The sequence below is a fragment of the Anabrus simplex genome, chromosome 13 (genome assembly GCF_040414725.1).
Source record: "Anabrus simplex isolate iqAnaSimp1 chromosome 13, ASM4041472v1, whole genome shotgun sequence".
NCBI classification, from domain to species: Eukaryota; Metazoa; Arthropoda; class Insecta; order Orthoptera; family Tettigoniidae; genus Anabrus; species Anabrus simplex.
Window position 1 is genome coordinate 17,343,203 of NC_090277.1, and position 16,584 is coordinate 17,359,786.

Sequence of the window (16,584 nt, forward strand, 5' to 3'; positions counted from 1 at the left end):
AATTTCCTCTTGCAGAGCTGACACTTCACAAATCCTCCTGGCCTTGGTAGTCAGAGTTGTAAGGATACCATGTTTTTGGGCAGGGTGATGGTGAGAATCTGCGTGGAGATGGTGTTGGAACGCTGTTCCATTTGTTTCACCATGGAAATGGAATCTGACAGCAAAATACCATTTTTAGATGTTCTCGTCACCAAGAAAGAGGATGGATCTTTAGGACATAGCATTTATCGTAAGCCTACACACACCAATAGATACAAATTCTCCAACATACACATTGTTACATACATTTAGAACAATACTTTAACCCTAACCATAATATCAATGAAATTAATGAAAAATCTAATATTCTATTCGATATTCTCATTCCTATATACACAAAGTATAAAAGGAAAAGAGGCACGTTAAGTCTACCAATCAGTTCAAATCTACCTACTCACCCCCGCCCCTCCTCACACATCCCTCCTCCAATCCCTGCCATCATAAGCTATACTCCTGCTCCGTCTCAACAATCAGTCTGGTGTTGGTATCCGAACCAAGTGCATGTAACTTACGAACAACATAGGGGTGAGTCTCATATAGCTATACATACTTATCTTGATCTTCTTGCTTCCCTTAAATTCTCAATTTTTTAATTCATATTATTTTCTTTTCAGACATTCACCTCCAAATTAATTAAACAATAGATCACTACATTGATAATAAGGAAAACCTATTCAAAGTACGAATGTTCCTCTTAAAGCTACATACTGTAAGTCTTGACCCATATTACTATGAACAAACATGTATATCAATCAAGTTGCTTGTCTACACAGAAAAGGATACCAACTCCCAGATCAACTAAAAAAACAATGGCTGTTGTAGAAACGACAAAATAGTTCGCCATCAACCACAACATTTTTGATGTGTTATTTAGTTTAAAGTGTAGATATGTTATTTCAGACTTTATCAATAGTTTAAATTAAGACTATAAATTGTGTCATCAGTGATTATATCATTATTGGTTATATATGCTGCTTATGTCTTCCAATTGGAGTGTGGCTAAAGATGACCCAATATATATGGGGTCAAAACTAGTCCCAGTTTTATAAGACAATATACAAACTAATAGTATTGAATAGGTGGACCCTTCCTACCCTTTGATAGTTGCTAAAATCTTACGTAGGTACCATGTACGAACTGTTTTTGGAACATCAATTAAGATTAGGCAACTCCTGCGTCCAAGTAAGGATAGTTTGCCTAAATTGCAACAACCTGGTATCTACAGAGTTCCTTGTACTTGTAGCAAGGTTTATATTGGGCGGACTTCGAGAATGGTACGTACTCGCATCAAAGAACATACCAGGTGTATCAGACTCAACCAACCTGATAAATCAGCTGTTGCTGAACATGCCTTAACACTTGGTCATGATGTCTTGTTCCAAGACGTGGATGTTCTTGCCCGTATAATGCAATATCGCCCAAGAATTATCAGGGAGGCGGTTGAAATACGTAAACACCCAGATAATTTCAACCGCGATACAGGCTACAACCTCAGTGAATCATGGCTACCTATTATCAGAACCATTAGAGAATGATGTTTTACTGTTGCCATTCGTTGTCTCTAGCATGGGAATAAAATGGCATCCCTTTTACATCTTAAGGCTCCATTTTAAGTTCCTTGTTGCTTTCTCCTAGCAACCTTTAATGCGTCGTTTCATTTCTCTGTTGTCCCCTGATGAAGAAAGGCAAGATTCTTTCTGAAACATGTAGAGTGTATTTATAATTTATTACATGGCATAAGCCCAAAATATACTTCATGAATAGTTACACGGGCCGTGAAAGTCAAAATGATAATAACATTATTATTATTATTATCATTATTATTATTATTATCATCATCACACCCACAGGATTCTTCTCCAAGAATGAAACTGAAATCTTTACACTGTTTCGAAGGGAAAGCTGGCTGAGCGCATGACAATCAGAAATAATGTAGAGGCTGTTACTCCAAGAAGCAGAAGGCCATGACTGATAAAAACAAAGTAAAGAAATTATGTAGAAGAAACTTAACTTACACTGTACACTCAAAGAAACTTAACTTACACTGTACACTCAAAGCATCTACATACACTTTCTAATTCTACCGCTTAATTTCTCTGAGTTTGTAACTTTTATGTAACGTTGGATTTGCATGAGAGGTTTGATCCAAACTGCATTCAAAATAAAATACATTTTGTCATACTTGAAACCTGGTGTGTGAATTATAACTGGAAGGGACTTGACAGATATTCTGTACAATCAAATCTATATACATATAAAATAAAATTTGTGTCTGTACATTGCTCAGAATTTAAAAAGATTGGAATTTCTGTATTGGTCGTGTCCACAGTAACAAGGACATGCACTTTTTTATTCTTCGTCATTTCTGTACGTATGTGTGGGCATCACGAGAAAATGGCTGAAGAGAATTTAATGAAAATCAGTATTTAAAGTCTGGGAACGATGCACTACTCTGGGCTACAAATAATTTTATTCATGCTGAGTGAAACGGTAGTTTAGGGGAAGGCCTAAAATTTTATCCTCAAATATTTATTTAATAATGGTTCTAATAAGTAAAATTCTTTCAAATATAAAATTTACTGTGTCCACTTATTCAATACAAAGAATTTTACTTATTGTTATCTTCAATACGAGACAGATATGAGATTAGTTACTTGTAATAATGGTTCTATCGATAAATACTACATAAGTTATATAGAATTAAATTTCCGATCATTTGTCTCTTATTCACTTTTACCGTACCGGCTATGATAACAGAGATATTCGTGAATTTCGATTTTTGTTGCCAAGTCCATATCAACGCCGAACTACGAGAAAATGGGAGAATAGATTTTAATGAAAATCAGTATATAAAGTCTGGAAATAAGGAGGTACATTCTAGGTTATAAATAATTTTTATTCACACTGGATGAAATGGTAGTTTAGGGGAAGGAGCCCAAAATTTATTTTTTAAATACCTATGTTATTGGTCCTATTGAAAAGTATTACATACTGTAACAAAAGTTATATAGAATACAATTCCAATCACAGTTTTACCGTACCGACTATGATAGAATTCATTGTTGCTTAGTCCATATCAACGTCAAGCTTTATTAACATGGAAATATTGTTTAATCATGTTAACTGGTGATGGTTTTTATAATAATTGTCTTAATATGTAAAACTGCATGGCCATTGATCCGTATCAATAAGGAAAAATGTGAAGATGATTATAAAAAAATGAGAAGATATCATAAAGGAAGAATCGCTTGAAGAAAAAGACAAGAGGGAGGCATGAAAGAAGGAAGACTGCTCTATATCCCAGATGTGATTTGTCTCTTCTGCTGCCACTCATCTCCTGAGTAAAACAGTACGCCTGAATATTGGCGGAAAATAGCTGGGGAGTTGCACATTCTGTATGATTGACGGGCACTGCAGCTAGTTCCATATAGCAGCAGACACTTGTGCCCTTCATGGCCTTAGGCTGGTTTCACGTCTTTACAAGTCAATCCAGTCACGTCTGGGTACGTCTAGGCCAAGCCCATCTAGTTCAGTCCTGTCCAGTATTCGGGAGATAGTAGGTTCGAACCCCACTGTCGGCAGCCCTGAAGATGGTTTTCCGTGGTTTCCCATTTTCACACCAGGCAAATGCTGGGGCTGTACCTTAATGAAGGCCATGGCCGCTTCCTTCCCTGTCTCATCGTTGCCATAAGACCTATCTGTGTCGGTGCGACGTAAAGCAACTAGCAAAAAAAAAAGTTAAGTCCTGTGGTTTCAAACCAAGCATGTCCAGTCCAGTCCAGTCACATCCCCAGAAGAAAGGACAAGGTGTGGATAGAATTCAGTTTTCCTTCTGCCTTGGAAATGGAAGGTCAGCTAGTTAAATTCATAGTTTTGCACCGGATAGTTCGCCGGAAAAAAAAAAAAAAAAAAGAGCAGGGTCGGATTGTGGGTTCATCCGATTAATTTCAGGAGGGATATTTATGGTGCTTACTCCCATTTGTTTCCCAACTTGGTGAACGAAGTTGAAAAGCAAAACACTAATTACCGAAAGGCCATACAACCAGAGCTTCGCCTAGCGATATTTTTGAGATAAGTTAACACAAATATTACTTTTAATTCAAATCAGTGTTTATTACACCATACAAATTAACTTCAATACAAATGATTTTATTTTAACATAAATATTATAATTACAATGATATTAACATAATTACAATGCACATACATTTAAGAAAATTGTATTAAGAAAAGAAAATAACTACTAACTGCTGAGTTCAAAAAGAAGTGTTTTATTACTCAGGAGGTTGTTGTTGTTGTTCATAATAATGTTGGGGAAAGAAGGACAATTGCTCTATGTGTTGATCTTGCAAATTGCCGGTTTCTGTGTAAGTACTATAGGTCGAAGATTGGAATGATTCGCAGGAAGGTGAAGGATGGACAATAATTGGTTGGAGTTTACGAAGAAGTTGAGCGACCTCGACTTTAAAACTCAACTTCTCATTTAAGTTCATTTGTTTGGTTTGTGGCAGCAAACTTTTAAAAAATAGACTAATAGATCTGGGTCATTATTATCCCCAGCAGGCGACGATAATTTTTCTAAATATCGCCTGTCTATCTCATCTCCAGAAGTAGTTTGCTTCCGTTTCTTCACCCTTGACGCAGTAGTTTCAACAGTGGACCTTGAATTTCCTGATCTGACTTGTAGCTGTGGGTCACCTGAGGTAGTATAAGTGGCATGACTTTCTGTAGGAGTCACACAGTTATTGCTTGCTACTTGCGAATTTCCAATTTCATGGGCAGTTCCAATTGCCGCTGCCTCTTTACTTTCACTTTCTTCTGGAACGTTTCCTTTGCTTTCCTCATTCTAAAATGATATCGCAGAGAAGAATGGCCAACTGACTTGTGCCACGTCTGCCTCAAGACTCTGAAATTGCTGTCTTTAGTTTACGTCACTCCTTGATGAAATTGCTTCTTAGGTTTTGCCATTTGTTTTTCGCCTCCACATCTGGAACAGTGATATCAATAATCAGTAAAGATAAACATAAAGTAATAAATCTAAAAATAAATATTCTTTTGCTTATTTAGTTATTAATTTATGATATTGTGTATTGTATTAGTTTCAGTTATCATTTTAGTTGTTTTTAATATTTTAATGGCTACTACTAGCTTTATTACTTTATATTTGTTATTTTCAGATATTTGGCAACTGGGAAAAGTTTCACATCCCTCAGCTACACCTTTCGTATGGGGGTGAGTACTGTTCATGGCTTCGTTTAGGATCTGAATAAAGCAATACGGAACATTCGACGAGGATTGGGGCAAAAGTCATGGCAACTATTTTTTTCTTGTAGATATGTAAACGGATCACAAATGCATATGTGTCGTGTAGAAGTTCTGCAGGCATAGTGTGTATTGCAGAACAACAGATGGCTCTGTGATAGGTGGTAGTATCGCAGCGAGGGCTGTGAAATCAGTCAGTTGGTGAGGGTCGTGCGAGATGGAAGTAACCCGTGTTGAGCAGCGCACTTACATCAAAATAGCTGTGCTCCGAGGGAGAAATGCGATGGAGTATCACTGTAATGAAATGTCGTATGGCTTTTAGTGCCGGGATATCCCAGGACGGGTTTGGCTCGCCAGGTGCAGGTCTTTCTATTTGACACCCATAGGTGACCTGCGCGTCGTGATGGGGATGAAATAATGATGAAGACAACACATACACCCAGCCCCCGTGCCATTGGAATTAACCAATTAAGTTTAAAATCCCCGACCCGGCCGGGAATCGAACCCGGGACCCTCTGAACCGAAGGCCAGTGTGTTGACCTTTCAGCCAACAAGTCGGACTAATATCACTGTGAATTAGTGGAAGCCCTTGGGAATAATGCCCTACCATACCGTACAGTAGCACGGTGGGTAGGAAAGTTTCAGCAAGGACGTGTGTCAACCAGTGATGAGCAATGTTTGGGATGACCTGTCAGTGTGTAGACCGACGTGGCATGTGCCGTCATCGAGCAGTTCCTGGATGAAGACAGACGATGGACGCTACTGGAGTTAGAGAGGGCAAGTGGCATCGAGAAACGCACTGTCTACAGGATATTGCGTAATGAGCTGCAACTGTGCAAAATCGCATCGCGGTGGGTACCGCATGCACTGACGGAAGTTCAAATGTGGGTGCACTATGCAATATGCTCCGACCACCTTGCACGCTGGCAACAGGACGGCGATCAATTCTTGTCACGAATAATCGCCACTGATGAATTTTGGGCCAGGGCATACGAACCAGAACTGAAACATCAGTCCATGAAGTGGAGACATGCTGGATCACTAAGCAGACAGAAGGTCTGTCAGAATCCTTCCCCAGTCAAATTGATGGTGATCGCCGTGTATGACGTCAGGGGTGTCATTGTTTGCCACTTTGTTCCACATGGCAGAACAATGACCGCACAGTACTACAGGGACTTCCTGGTGCGACAGGTATGATGTGGCGTTCGGGAGAAACGTCCGGATCTTGTGGACAGTGCAATAATCCTGCATGACAATGCAAAACCACATAAAGCAGAGTGTGTAGAGCAGCTACTGCGACGTTGGGGATGGGAAGAATTGAAGCACCCACCATACTCTCCCGACATTTCGCCCTGTGACTGATCTCATTCGAAAGATTAAGGAACAACTACGTGGTAGGCGGTTTGCAACATGAGAGGACATTGCTAATTCTGTGCACCAACAGGTGACCCAATTCACACATGGTGCGGCAAATGCTGAGACAGATGGTATTCAGAGCCTCCCACATCATTGGCAGCGTGTGGTGTCAGTAGCAGGGGACTACTTTGAGGGTCTTTAGGCCCAGGTTTGTCATGTCAACTTTATGTGTACTGTGTTGTCATTCTTTTGCACCGGGAAGGCCATACTGCCCTGTATACTACCATAATAAATTAGTGTGTTACGATATTTCAGTGCTATTCATCATCCACACACGTAGTTAACACCTTGTCCTTTCGTCTGTGTATGTCATATTTTCCAACCAGACTGGTATCTTCAAGGAAAAAAATAGTTGCCATGACTTTTGCCCCAACCCTCGTTGGCTGTACCAACGTCTCAGGACTGGTTGAGGATTGCAGAATCATTCAGTAAAATGTGTCAAATTCTTAACTTCATTGGCAGCATAGATGGAAAACATTGTGCCATTCAATGTCCTCCATGAGCAGGTTCTCAGTATTTCAATTACAAACATATTCATTCACTCATTTGTTTTAACAGCCAACGCTGACACAAAGAGCAACTTTATAATGATCGATGTTGGAGGTTGTGGCTGAAATAACGACAGCAGTATTTTCAATGAGTCGTCTATGGGAAGGCATTTGTACGCAACAAACTACATATCCCTAGTCTTCAAGAAATACCTGGAACAAATGTGACAATCCCATTTTATTTAAATGGTGGCGAGGCCTTCCCGCTTTGCTCCAGTATGAGACCGTATGCGAGAAGACAACTGGATTTTTCTAAACGCACATTTAACTACAGGCTTTCCGTTGCACGTCGCACTGTTGAATGTGCTTCCGGCATACTGGCAAAAATGTTTAGTATTTTCCAGAAACTAACTGCAACTGATGTAGAATTGACCGAGGCATCAATTCGAAGTGCTTGCATTTTACATAAATATATTCGACAAAATGAAGGTGATACTGTGTTTGAAAATCGATTTCTTGAAGATATGAGAGAAGTTAACGAGCTTCCCGCTATCCCTCCAACTTCCGATCAAAGAGGTACTTGTGAAGCCATGAAAATCAGGGAATCATTGACAAACTATTTCATCTCGCCAGCAGGATATGTGCCTTGACAAATTGATTGCAGCGGTTGCAAAATTGTGTCAGTTTGTTTAATCTAAATTCTATTTCTCCACTTTAAAAGCACGAAAACACCGACGTGAATTATGAAAGACATTGTTAAAAATAATATGTGAAATAAAAGGTATTATTAAATATATTTTTTACTCACCAGAAGTTTTCAGCTGATCTCCTATTTCCTTCCAAATGGCAGCTATCATATCCCTGTTGCGGTGATTTGGGTGCGTCACATTGTAAAGCTCCTCTTGTTCTTTGCTATCCATTTTTCCAGATTCATGCACGAAACGAAAGAAAGAAAAAACGCTAAATAACTACACTGCTCAGAATGTGACCCCTGTTGTTAAAGCAATGAGACTGGACTGGACTAACGCATTAGTATCAAGCCCGGTTTGGTTCCCCTTCCGCTTGATGAGACTGGTTTAACCTTGACTTGACTGAGATGTGGTCTGTGTGAATGAAATATAGCTGTGGTAGCCTAAAACAAAGGGAGATTTCTGTGTTGGATTTTCCTGTTGACGGACTAGACGTGACTGGATGTGTTTCACAATTAAAATTGAAATAATTGATAAGGAGATTCCACCTATTCAATACCAAAGAATAAGAAATGTAGTGAATTACATTCTCATTTAATAATAATTAGAAATGGCACCGGTTTCGACCCTAGTCCAGGTCATCATCAGCCGATTAAGAAATGGAAAATAATGCATAGGATCAGTAGAAGAGGCAATATGAAAAGGAAATGAACGGGGGCAGACACTGTAAAACTTAGAAGAAGTAAAATACAAGTCATTCAAAAGAAAACATACATACATACATACATTATCATTATAGACTGTTATGCCTTTCAGCGTTCAGTCTGCAAGCCTCTGAGAATTTACTAAACGTTGCCACAATCCTCGATTTGCAACTAGTGTTGTGGCCTCATTTAGTTCTATACCTCTTATCTTTAAATCGTTAGAAACAGAGTCTAACCATCGTCGTCTTGGTCTCTCCCTACTTCTCTTACCCTCCATAACAGAGTCCATTATTCTCCTAGGTAACCTATCCTCCTCCATTCGCCTCACATGACCCCACCACTGAAGCCGGTTTATGCGTACAGCTTCATCCACCGAGTTCATTCCTAAATTAGCCTTTATCTCCTCATTCCTAGTTCCCTCCTGCCATTGTTCCCACCTGTTTGTACCAGCAATCATTCTTGCTACTTTCATGTCTGTTACTTCTAACTTATGAATAAGATATCCTGAGTCCACCCAGCTTTCGCTCCCGTAAAGCAAAGTTGGTCTGAAAACAGACCGATGTAAAGATAGTTTCGTCTGGGAGCTGACTTCCTTCTTACAGAATACTGCTGATCTCAACTGCGAGCTCACTTCATTAGCTTTACTACACCTTGATTCAACCTCTCTTACTATATTACCATCCTGGGAAAACACACAACCTAAATACTTGAAATTATCGACCTGTTCTAGCTTTGTATCACCAATTTGACATTCAATTCTGTTGAATTTCTTACCTACTGACATCAATTTAGTCTTCGAGAGGCTAATTTTCATACCATACTCATTGCACTTATTTTCAAGTTCCAAGATGTTAGACTGCAGGCTTTTGGCACAGTCTGCCATTAAGACCAAGTCGTCAGCATAGGCCAAACTGCTTACTACATTTCCACCTAACTGAATCCCTCCCTGCCATTATATACCTTTCAGCAGATGATCCATGTAAACTACAAACAGCAAAGGTGAAAGATTACAGCCTTGTCTAACTCCTGTAAGTACCCTGAACCAAGAACTCATTCTGCCATCAATTCTCACTGAAGCCCAATTGTCAACATAAATGCCTTTGATTGATTTTAATAATCTACCTTTTTAATTCCATAGTCGCCCAGTATGGCGAACATCTTTTCCCTCGGTACCCTGTCATATGCTTCCTCTAGATCTACGAAACATAAACACAACTGCCTATTCCTCTCGTAGCATTTTTCAATTACCTGGCGCATACTGAAAATGTGATCCTGACAGCCTCTCTGTGGTCTGAAACCACACTGGTTTTCATCCAACTTCCTCTCAACGACTGATCGCACCCTCCCTTCCAAGATGCCAGTGAATACTTTGCCTGGTATACTAATCAACGAGATACCTCGATAGTTATTGCAATCCTTCGAGTTCCCTTGCTTATAGATAGGTGCAATTACTGCTTTTGTCCAATCTGAAGGTACCTTACCAACACTCCACGCTAATTTTACTACTCTATGAAGCCATTTCATCCCTGCCTTCCCACTATACTTCACCATTTCAGGTCTAATTTCATCTATTCCTGCTGCCTTATGACAATGGAGTTTATTTACTATCCTTTCCACTTTCTCAAGCATAATTTCACCAACATCATTTTCCTCCTCCCCATCAGCTTGGCTGTTTGCAACACCACCAGGATGATTTCCTTTTACATTGAGAAGATGTTCAAAATATTCCCTCCACCTCTCCAGTGATTCCCTGGGATCTATTATGAGTTCACCTGAATTACTCAAAACACTGTTCATTTCCTTTTTCCCTCCCTTCCTAAGATTCTTTATTACTGTCCAGAAAGGTTTCCCTGCTGCTTGACCTAGCCTTTCCAGGTTATTACCAAAATCTTCCCATGACTTCTTTTTGAACTCAACAACTATTTGTTTCGCTCTGTTTTTTTCATCTACGTACCAATCCCTGTCTGCCTCGGCCCTTGTTTGGAGCCATTTCTGATAAGCCTTCTTTTTACGTTTACAGGCTGCTCTCACTTCATCATTCCACCAAGATGTTCGCCTTTTCTCATCTTTACACACAGTTGTTCCTAGGCATTCCCTTGCTGTTTCTACTACAGCATCCCTGTATGCCACCCATTCACTTTCTATATCCTGAACCTGCTTACTGTCTACTGTTCGAAACTTCTCACTAATCATATCCATGTACTTCTGTCTAATTTCCTCGCCCTGGAGATTTTCTACCCTTATTCGTTTCCAGACAGATTTCACTTTCTCTGCCCTAGGCCTAGAGATACTTAGTTCACTACAGATCAGATAGTGGTCTGTATCATCGAAAAATCCCTGAAAAACTTGTACATTCCTAAAAGATTTCTGGAATTCAAAGTCTGTTAAGATATAGTCTATTATGGATCTGGTACCCCTAGCCTCCCATGTGTAGCGGTGAATAGCCTTATGCTTGAAGAATGTATTCATAACAGCTAAACCCATACTAGCACAAAGGTCCAGCAAACGCTTCCCATTCCCATTAGCTTCCATATCTTCCCCACATTTATCAATCACCCTTTCGTATCCTTCAGTTCTATTCCGAACTTTCGCACTGAAATCGCCCATTAGCACTATTCTATCCTTGCTGTTGACGCTGACCACGATGTCACTCAATGCTTCATAAAACTTGTCAACTTCATCCTCATCTGCACCCTCACATGGTGAATACACAGACACAATTCTTGTCCTAATTCCTCCCACTGACAAATCTACCCACATCATTCGCTCATTTACGTGCCTAACCGAAACTATGTTGCGTGCAATGGTATTCCTGATAAAGAACCCTACCCCAGACTCTGCCCTTCCCTTTCTAACACCCGTCAAGTACACTTTGTAATCTCCTATCTCTTCCTCCTTATCTCCCCTTACCCAAATATCACTTACTCCTAGCACATCCAGATACATCCTCTTTGCTGACTCAGCCAGTTCTACCTTCTTTCTTCCATAAGCCCCATTAATATTGATAGCTCCCCATCGAATTCCATTTCGTTCGCCAAGTTGTTTCCAAGGAGTCCCTCGCCTGTCAAATGGGAGTGGGACTCCATTATTCCCATAGGTCCGAGGCTTGCTTAAAGTGTTCTGAGCTCGGTAAATTCATGAAGCAGGATGCTGCCCTACTTGCACATAGTCCAAGTGAGGATCTCTCCTCTAACGGGTTATGGACCACCTGTGAATTGTATAGTCCTAGCCGCCTGAGCACAAGGAGGGCCACGACTCAGAATATGTCCGAGATGCCCACTCCCATTCCATAGCAACTGGTATCCTGACTCTCAGGACCACTTACTAGGCCACTCAGCCGTTGCCCATGGTTCACGAACTAGGACGTGACTACAGTAACCCACAAACATGAACCATTGCGCAATTCTCTTAGCAGCAGCAAGGCACATGCAGCGCTAGGCAAAGTCCCACAATGATTACGAATAGCGGAGAACTGTTCAAAGCCAGTTATTTAAACACTGTCAGGCATAAAGTCACATCACAATCAAACACATACGAAGGTCCATATTCGTGTAGGAGTTGAAGACGAGCAGATTCATTGAAGCAAGTTGCCAGCTCCAGGTGATCAGCGCGACACATTTAATATCAGGCACTGTGGTTTCAAACGCCAAAGTAAAATGGAGAATAGCTTGACGATCCAGTTATTTTCCTTGGTTGCGGGAAAGTAAGTATATAGATAAATATAATACAATTCAATATAATTGAGTAAGTAATTGTGCTCCTATAGAATTCTTAGAACAGTTGACGTGGAAAAAAAAAAAAAAAAAAAGAAACGTCAACTCAGTTCAGTTCAACTTAGTGGTATTCTGGTATCTCAGCAATTAACCTTTCCAATACATCAGGCATGAATATGTAGGTTTTACTGAACTTTTGTCTGATAATAAACAAAATAATGGTCCAGTCCTACAGGGTCAGGCCACCAAGAGAGACACGGGAAACTGATGGTATCAGAGGAATAAGAAAGCTCTCTCAGGACCATCATGGCAGTTTACATGTCAGCAGCAGTCAGTCAAATGTCAACTACTGGCCCATCAATGACAGAGAGATAATCTGAGTGGCAAAAATATATGAAAGAGCCATTTCATGAATCACATACCAATCCTTCCATCCATGTAATGGCAGATTTTCATTTACTATTTCTCAAAGTGTTCAGTGGGAGAAGTTATGACAAATATTTTTGGGAATGGGGGTTCCCAAGCATCTTGTCTGGTTGGTAACAAAAAAAGACAGCGGTTGTCAGAATTCATAGCAAGATGTCTGAAATCTTCAAGATACAAAGGGATGTCACCTGAGAGTTGTACAGAATGGATGGACTGAAGGATTCCCCACTGGTGGCAGGAAGATATCAAATTTCCAATACTCATTACATTGGATGTTGCAGATAGAATATCACGATTCAATTTTTTTTCCGCTAGTGGCTTTATGTTGCACCGACACAGATATGTCTTATGGCGACGATGCAATAGGAAAGGCCTAGGAGTTGGAAGGAAGCGGCCTGGTGTGAAAATGGCAAACCACAGAAAACCATCTTCAGGGCTGTCGACAGTGGGATTCGAACCCACTATCTCCCGGATGCAAGCTTACAGCCGTCCGCCCCTTACCGCACGACCAACTCGCCCGGCATGACTCAATTTGGACGGATCATTCTATCTTAGTCCAGCTAAAGACAAGACTAGTTCACACTCTGGTGTTTGCAGTCTTTCTGTCCGGTGCTGAATTGTGGATCTTGGGAACTGTACATATGAAAAGGATCGATTCATTTGAGAAAAATGATATGCACTCCTTCGACAGAATTTCGTACCGAGTCCATCCTAAAGGAGTGAAGCATGAATATCAGGTTATCATCATTGTGCCTGTTGGTCACATCATGCAATGCAGACAAGGGAACCTTGAAATATCACATCATTTTAAGAGGGGGCGCAAAGGAGCTCCTACACACTGGAGATACTGCATAAAACATGCAACCAAGACATCCCTCACAGAAGACAGCAGGCCATGCACAAAGAAATGTTCTCAAAGATAATGATACTCAGGATTAAGGGAATGATAGGAGGAAGGATTTCTAAAAGGACAGAAATGGGAGTTTGGTGTTTTTGTAAGTACAATAGGATAGTGTCCTTTCACCAGGAGACAGTGAATACAGACTATGGTAGGACAACAAACACAGATAGTTCTCCTCAATATTCTGCTGTTGCACCCATACAAACGAGAGAGATGAAAGATGGAACAAGCTCTCATTCTGGAACACCTTGACCAGCAAGAGGTTTCTGTCATGTTTTGGGGTGGGATCATGTTAGTTTGATGAAGGCCTCTAGTTCCTATCCATTTTACAAGACAGAAACAACCTCAAAACTTAGTTTCAAGATTTGCTGCCACTGTGGGCTACTAACGCTCGTGCCCATCGAGCGAAGTGGTCAGTCGGTTCCTTGAGATGCGCAGCGTATAGCGTGCCCTGCACGTGAACTGAAGAGAGCAATTGCCCACCATCCTAATTCTCCTGCTAAGCTGAGTACGTCTCAGGATCTGATCTGCCATACAATCCCACATTACCAATTGTGTCTCTTTGTTGTGTACACACATGTAATACTAGACTGTGTATCTACTGACTGAATTTTTTTTTTTGCTAGGGGCTTTACGTCGCAGCGACACAGGTAGGTCTTATGGCGACGATGGGATAGGAAAGGCTTAGGAGTTGGAAGGAAGCGGCCGTGGCCTTAATTAAGGTACAGCCCCAGCATTTGCCTGGTGTGAAAATGGGAAACCACGGAAAACCATTTTCAGGGCTGCCGATAGTGGGATTCGAACCTACTATCTCCCGGATGCAAGCTCACAGCCGCGCGCCTCTACGCGCACGGCCAACTCGCCCGGTCTGACTGAATTTATCAAAGCAAAGATTTACAAAAGAGATTACCTTAAAAGCAATAAGATCATTCTTTCTTGGTAGTCCTTCCAAAGGCGATGACGTCATTTTGGAATCAATATCCATGGACTTCACAGATCCGTCTTCCACAACAATCTCGTCCTTGATTTCCGAGTCTCCCTCTCGGGGAACTTCACTGTCAACTTTTTCAGATTTACAATTGGTGGGAAGCTCAGTCTTTGGGCAGTCAAATATAATCGTTGAGGATTGGTACCTCAAAATAGGTAGGGTTTTGTCCCAAACTTCATCAAGAGTTAAACCTGAGTTGTTCTCCTGTGGACTGCGATACTTCCTATTGGGGGCTTTCTCGTCCCACTTGGAGACAGAAGCTGGCTTTGGTTTTACGTTTCCCAACTGTTGTTGTTCGTTTTGCACAGATGTCGAAGTCTGATGAACGTCCTCTGCGGTATCTTTCTGCGTTTCATCGTCACTGCAAAATCGAATGTGGTTTACAGAGGAATTTGGATCTTTGCGAGTTAAAGGCACATTTCGCCTCAAATTCCAAGGAAGGTTTGGTTGCCTGGTTAGGTGATGGGATTTCTTCTTCCGACGACGCATTCGCTTTCTTCTACTTTTGAGAACAGTGTGCTCACTGACAGAACACTCCTCTGTGGGTAGTACTCCTTCCGAAAGGTTGCCAACCTCCTCCTGAGCTTGTGCAGTTACATTTCCTTCCTCATCCGTGTGAGGGAGGACAGCTTCATCACTCTTCTTTAATTTCCTCCTGTACTGTTCCATAATCAGTTGAGCAGAGCTACAAGATGGTACAGGAGCATGTTCTTCCTCTCTGCTGCTCTGTTTTTGTTTCTTCTTTGGACGTTCGTCACAGTCTTTTTCATTTGATGAGTCAGCTTCTTCTTTGAACCCAACACCATTAGCATCTTTTTTCTCAAAATCAGGTGCTGTACTCTCATTTTCCTTGGACTGTTTTGGAGATTTCTTCCTTTTTCTTCCCAACCTGCTCTCCTGAAGACACTCCTCTTGTTCCTGTACTGGAAAGGTCTTCATCTTACGGTCACCATCAACATTTGATGCGACATCTCCACAATCAAATTGCACGGTGTTATTACATACTCCATGGTTCAAAATATCTCCAAGATTGGTCTGAATTTTCTTTGATTTCTTCTTCTTCTTGATTTCATTCTTGCCTCCTTTCGGGATGTTATTGAAAATTCCACTGTCGTTGCATTCTGTTCTCACCTCTTTTTGGCAAACTCTGGAACAAAACAACATGTGGTTTTAAAGTAGCTGGGTTCAGAACAATTTCTTAACTTACTTAATAATATACTATACGTAAGGTCCATTTTGTGATATTTGGCAATGCAAGTCAGCGAGTTACAAAATAATATCCTACAGTTCTAAAAGGGGGCAACTTTATATTTCTCCTCTACACTGTGTGATGATGATAATTATTTGTTGGTACAACTGGAAAATAACAGGTGCACGCAGGGTAAATCGTAATATGTGACACCTACACCACCAGCAGATAGAAAAAAACCAAAGCAAAGAGAAAATTTTACATCAACATGCGTCTCATGTACTGCTGGACCTTGACGAGTGGCGTGAAGCAGGAGGCACACGTTGTTGACAGGGTACAGTGTTCACACCAGGAACTAGCAGATATAGACTCACTAAATGTCATGCACTGCAAGGAAGACATCTGTTTGTTCACGGATCATTTTCGCAGTTGGCATCTTTCAAGGCAGTGATTGATTACAAGAACAATTGCAAGGTATAACAGGCAGAAGATTGTTGCAGACAGGTTAGTATCCAAAACGTTTCCCTGGAAGAGCAGGTTTTGGAACACATTAAAGTAAATGCAAGCATGTACAAGATAGTTGCCAATGAATCTGACATACAACTGCTATGTTTGAAAGAGGATAGGATTCTACAAGACGACAACATCTTTACCATTACTGCACCAGAACTGGAAAGATAACTTGGAAGGATGAGACAATGGGACACATGTTCATTTGTTTTGGTGTCTGCTATCCGCTCCCAGATGTTACGATACACTCTTTGTAACT

General features: G+C 40.8%; 1 protein-coding gene across 2 annotated transcripts in view; it reads right to left on the minus strand.

Annotated features, from left to right (window-relative positions):
* Positions 1 to 16,584, minus strand: part of LOC136884954 (coilin) — an 86,962-nt gene that overhangs the window by 42,134 nt on the left and 28,244 nt on the right. For both annotated transcript variants that reach the window (XM_067157296.2, XM_068230124.1), the window contains one exon: positions 14,549 to 15,773. In XM_067157296.2, coding sequence (XP_067013397.2) covers positions 14,549 to 15,773 — 1,225 coding nt within the window. The remainder of the gene's footprint in view (positions 1 to 14,548; positions 15,774 to 16,584) is intronic.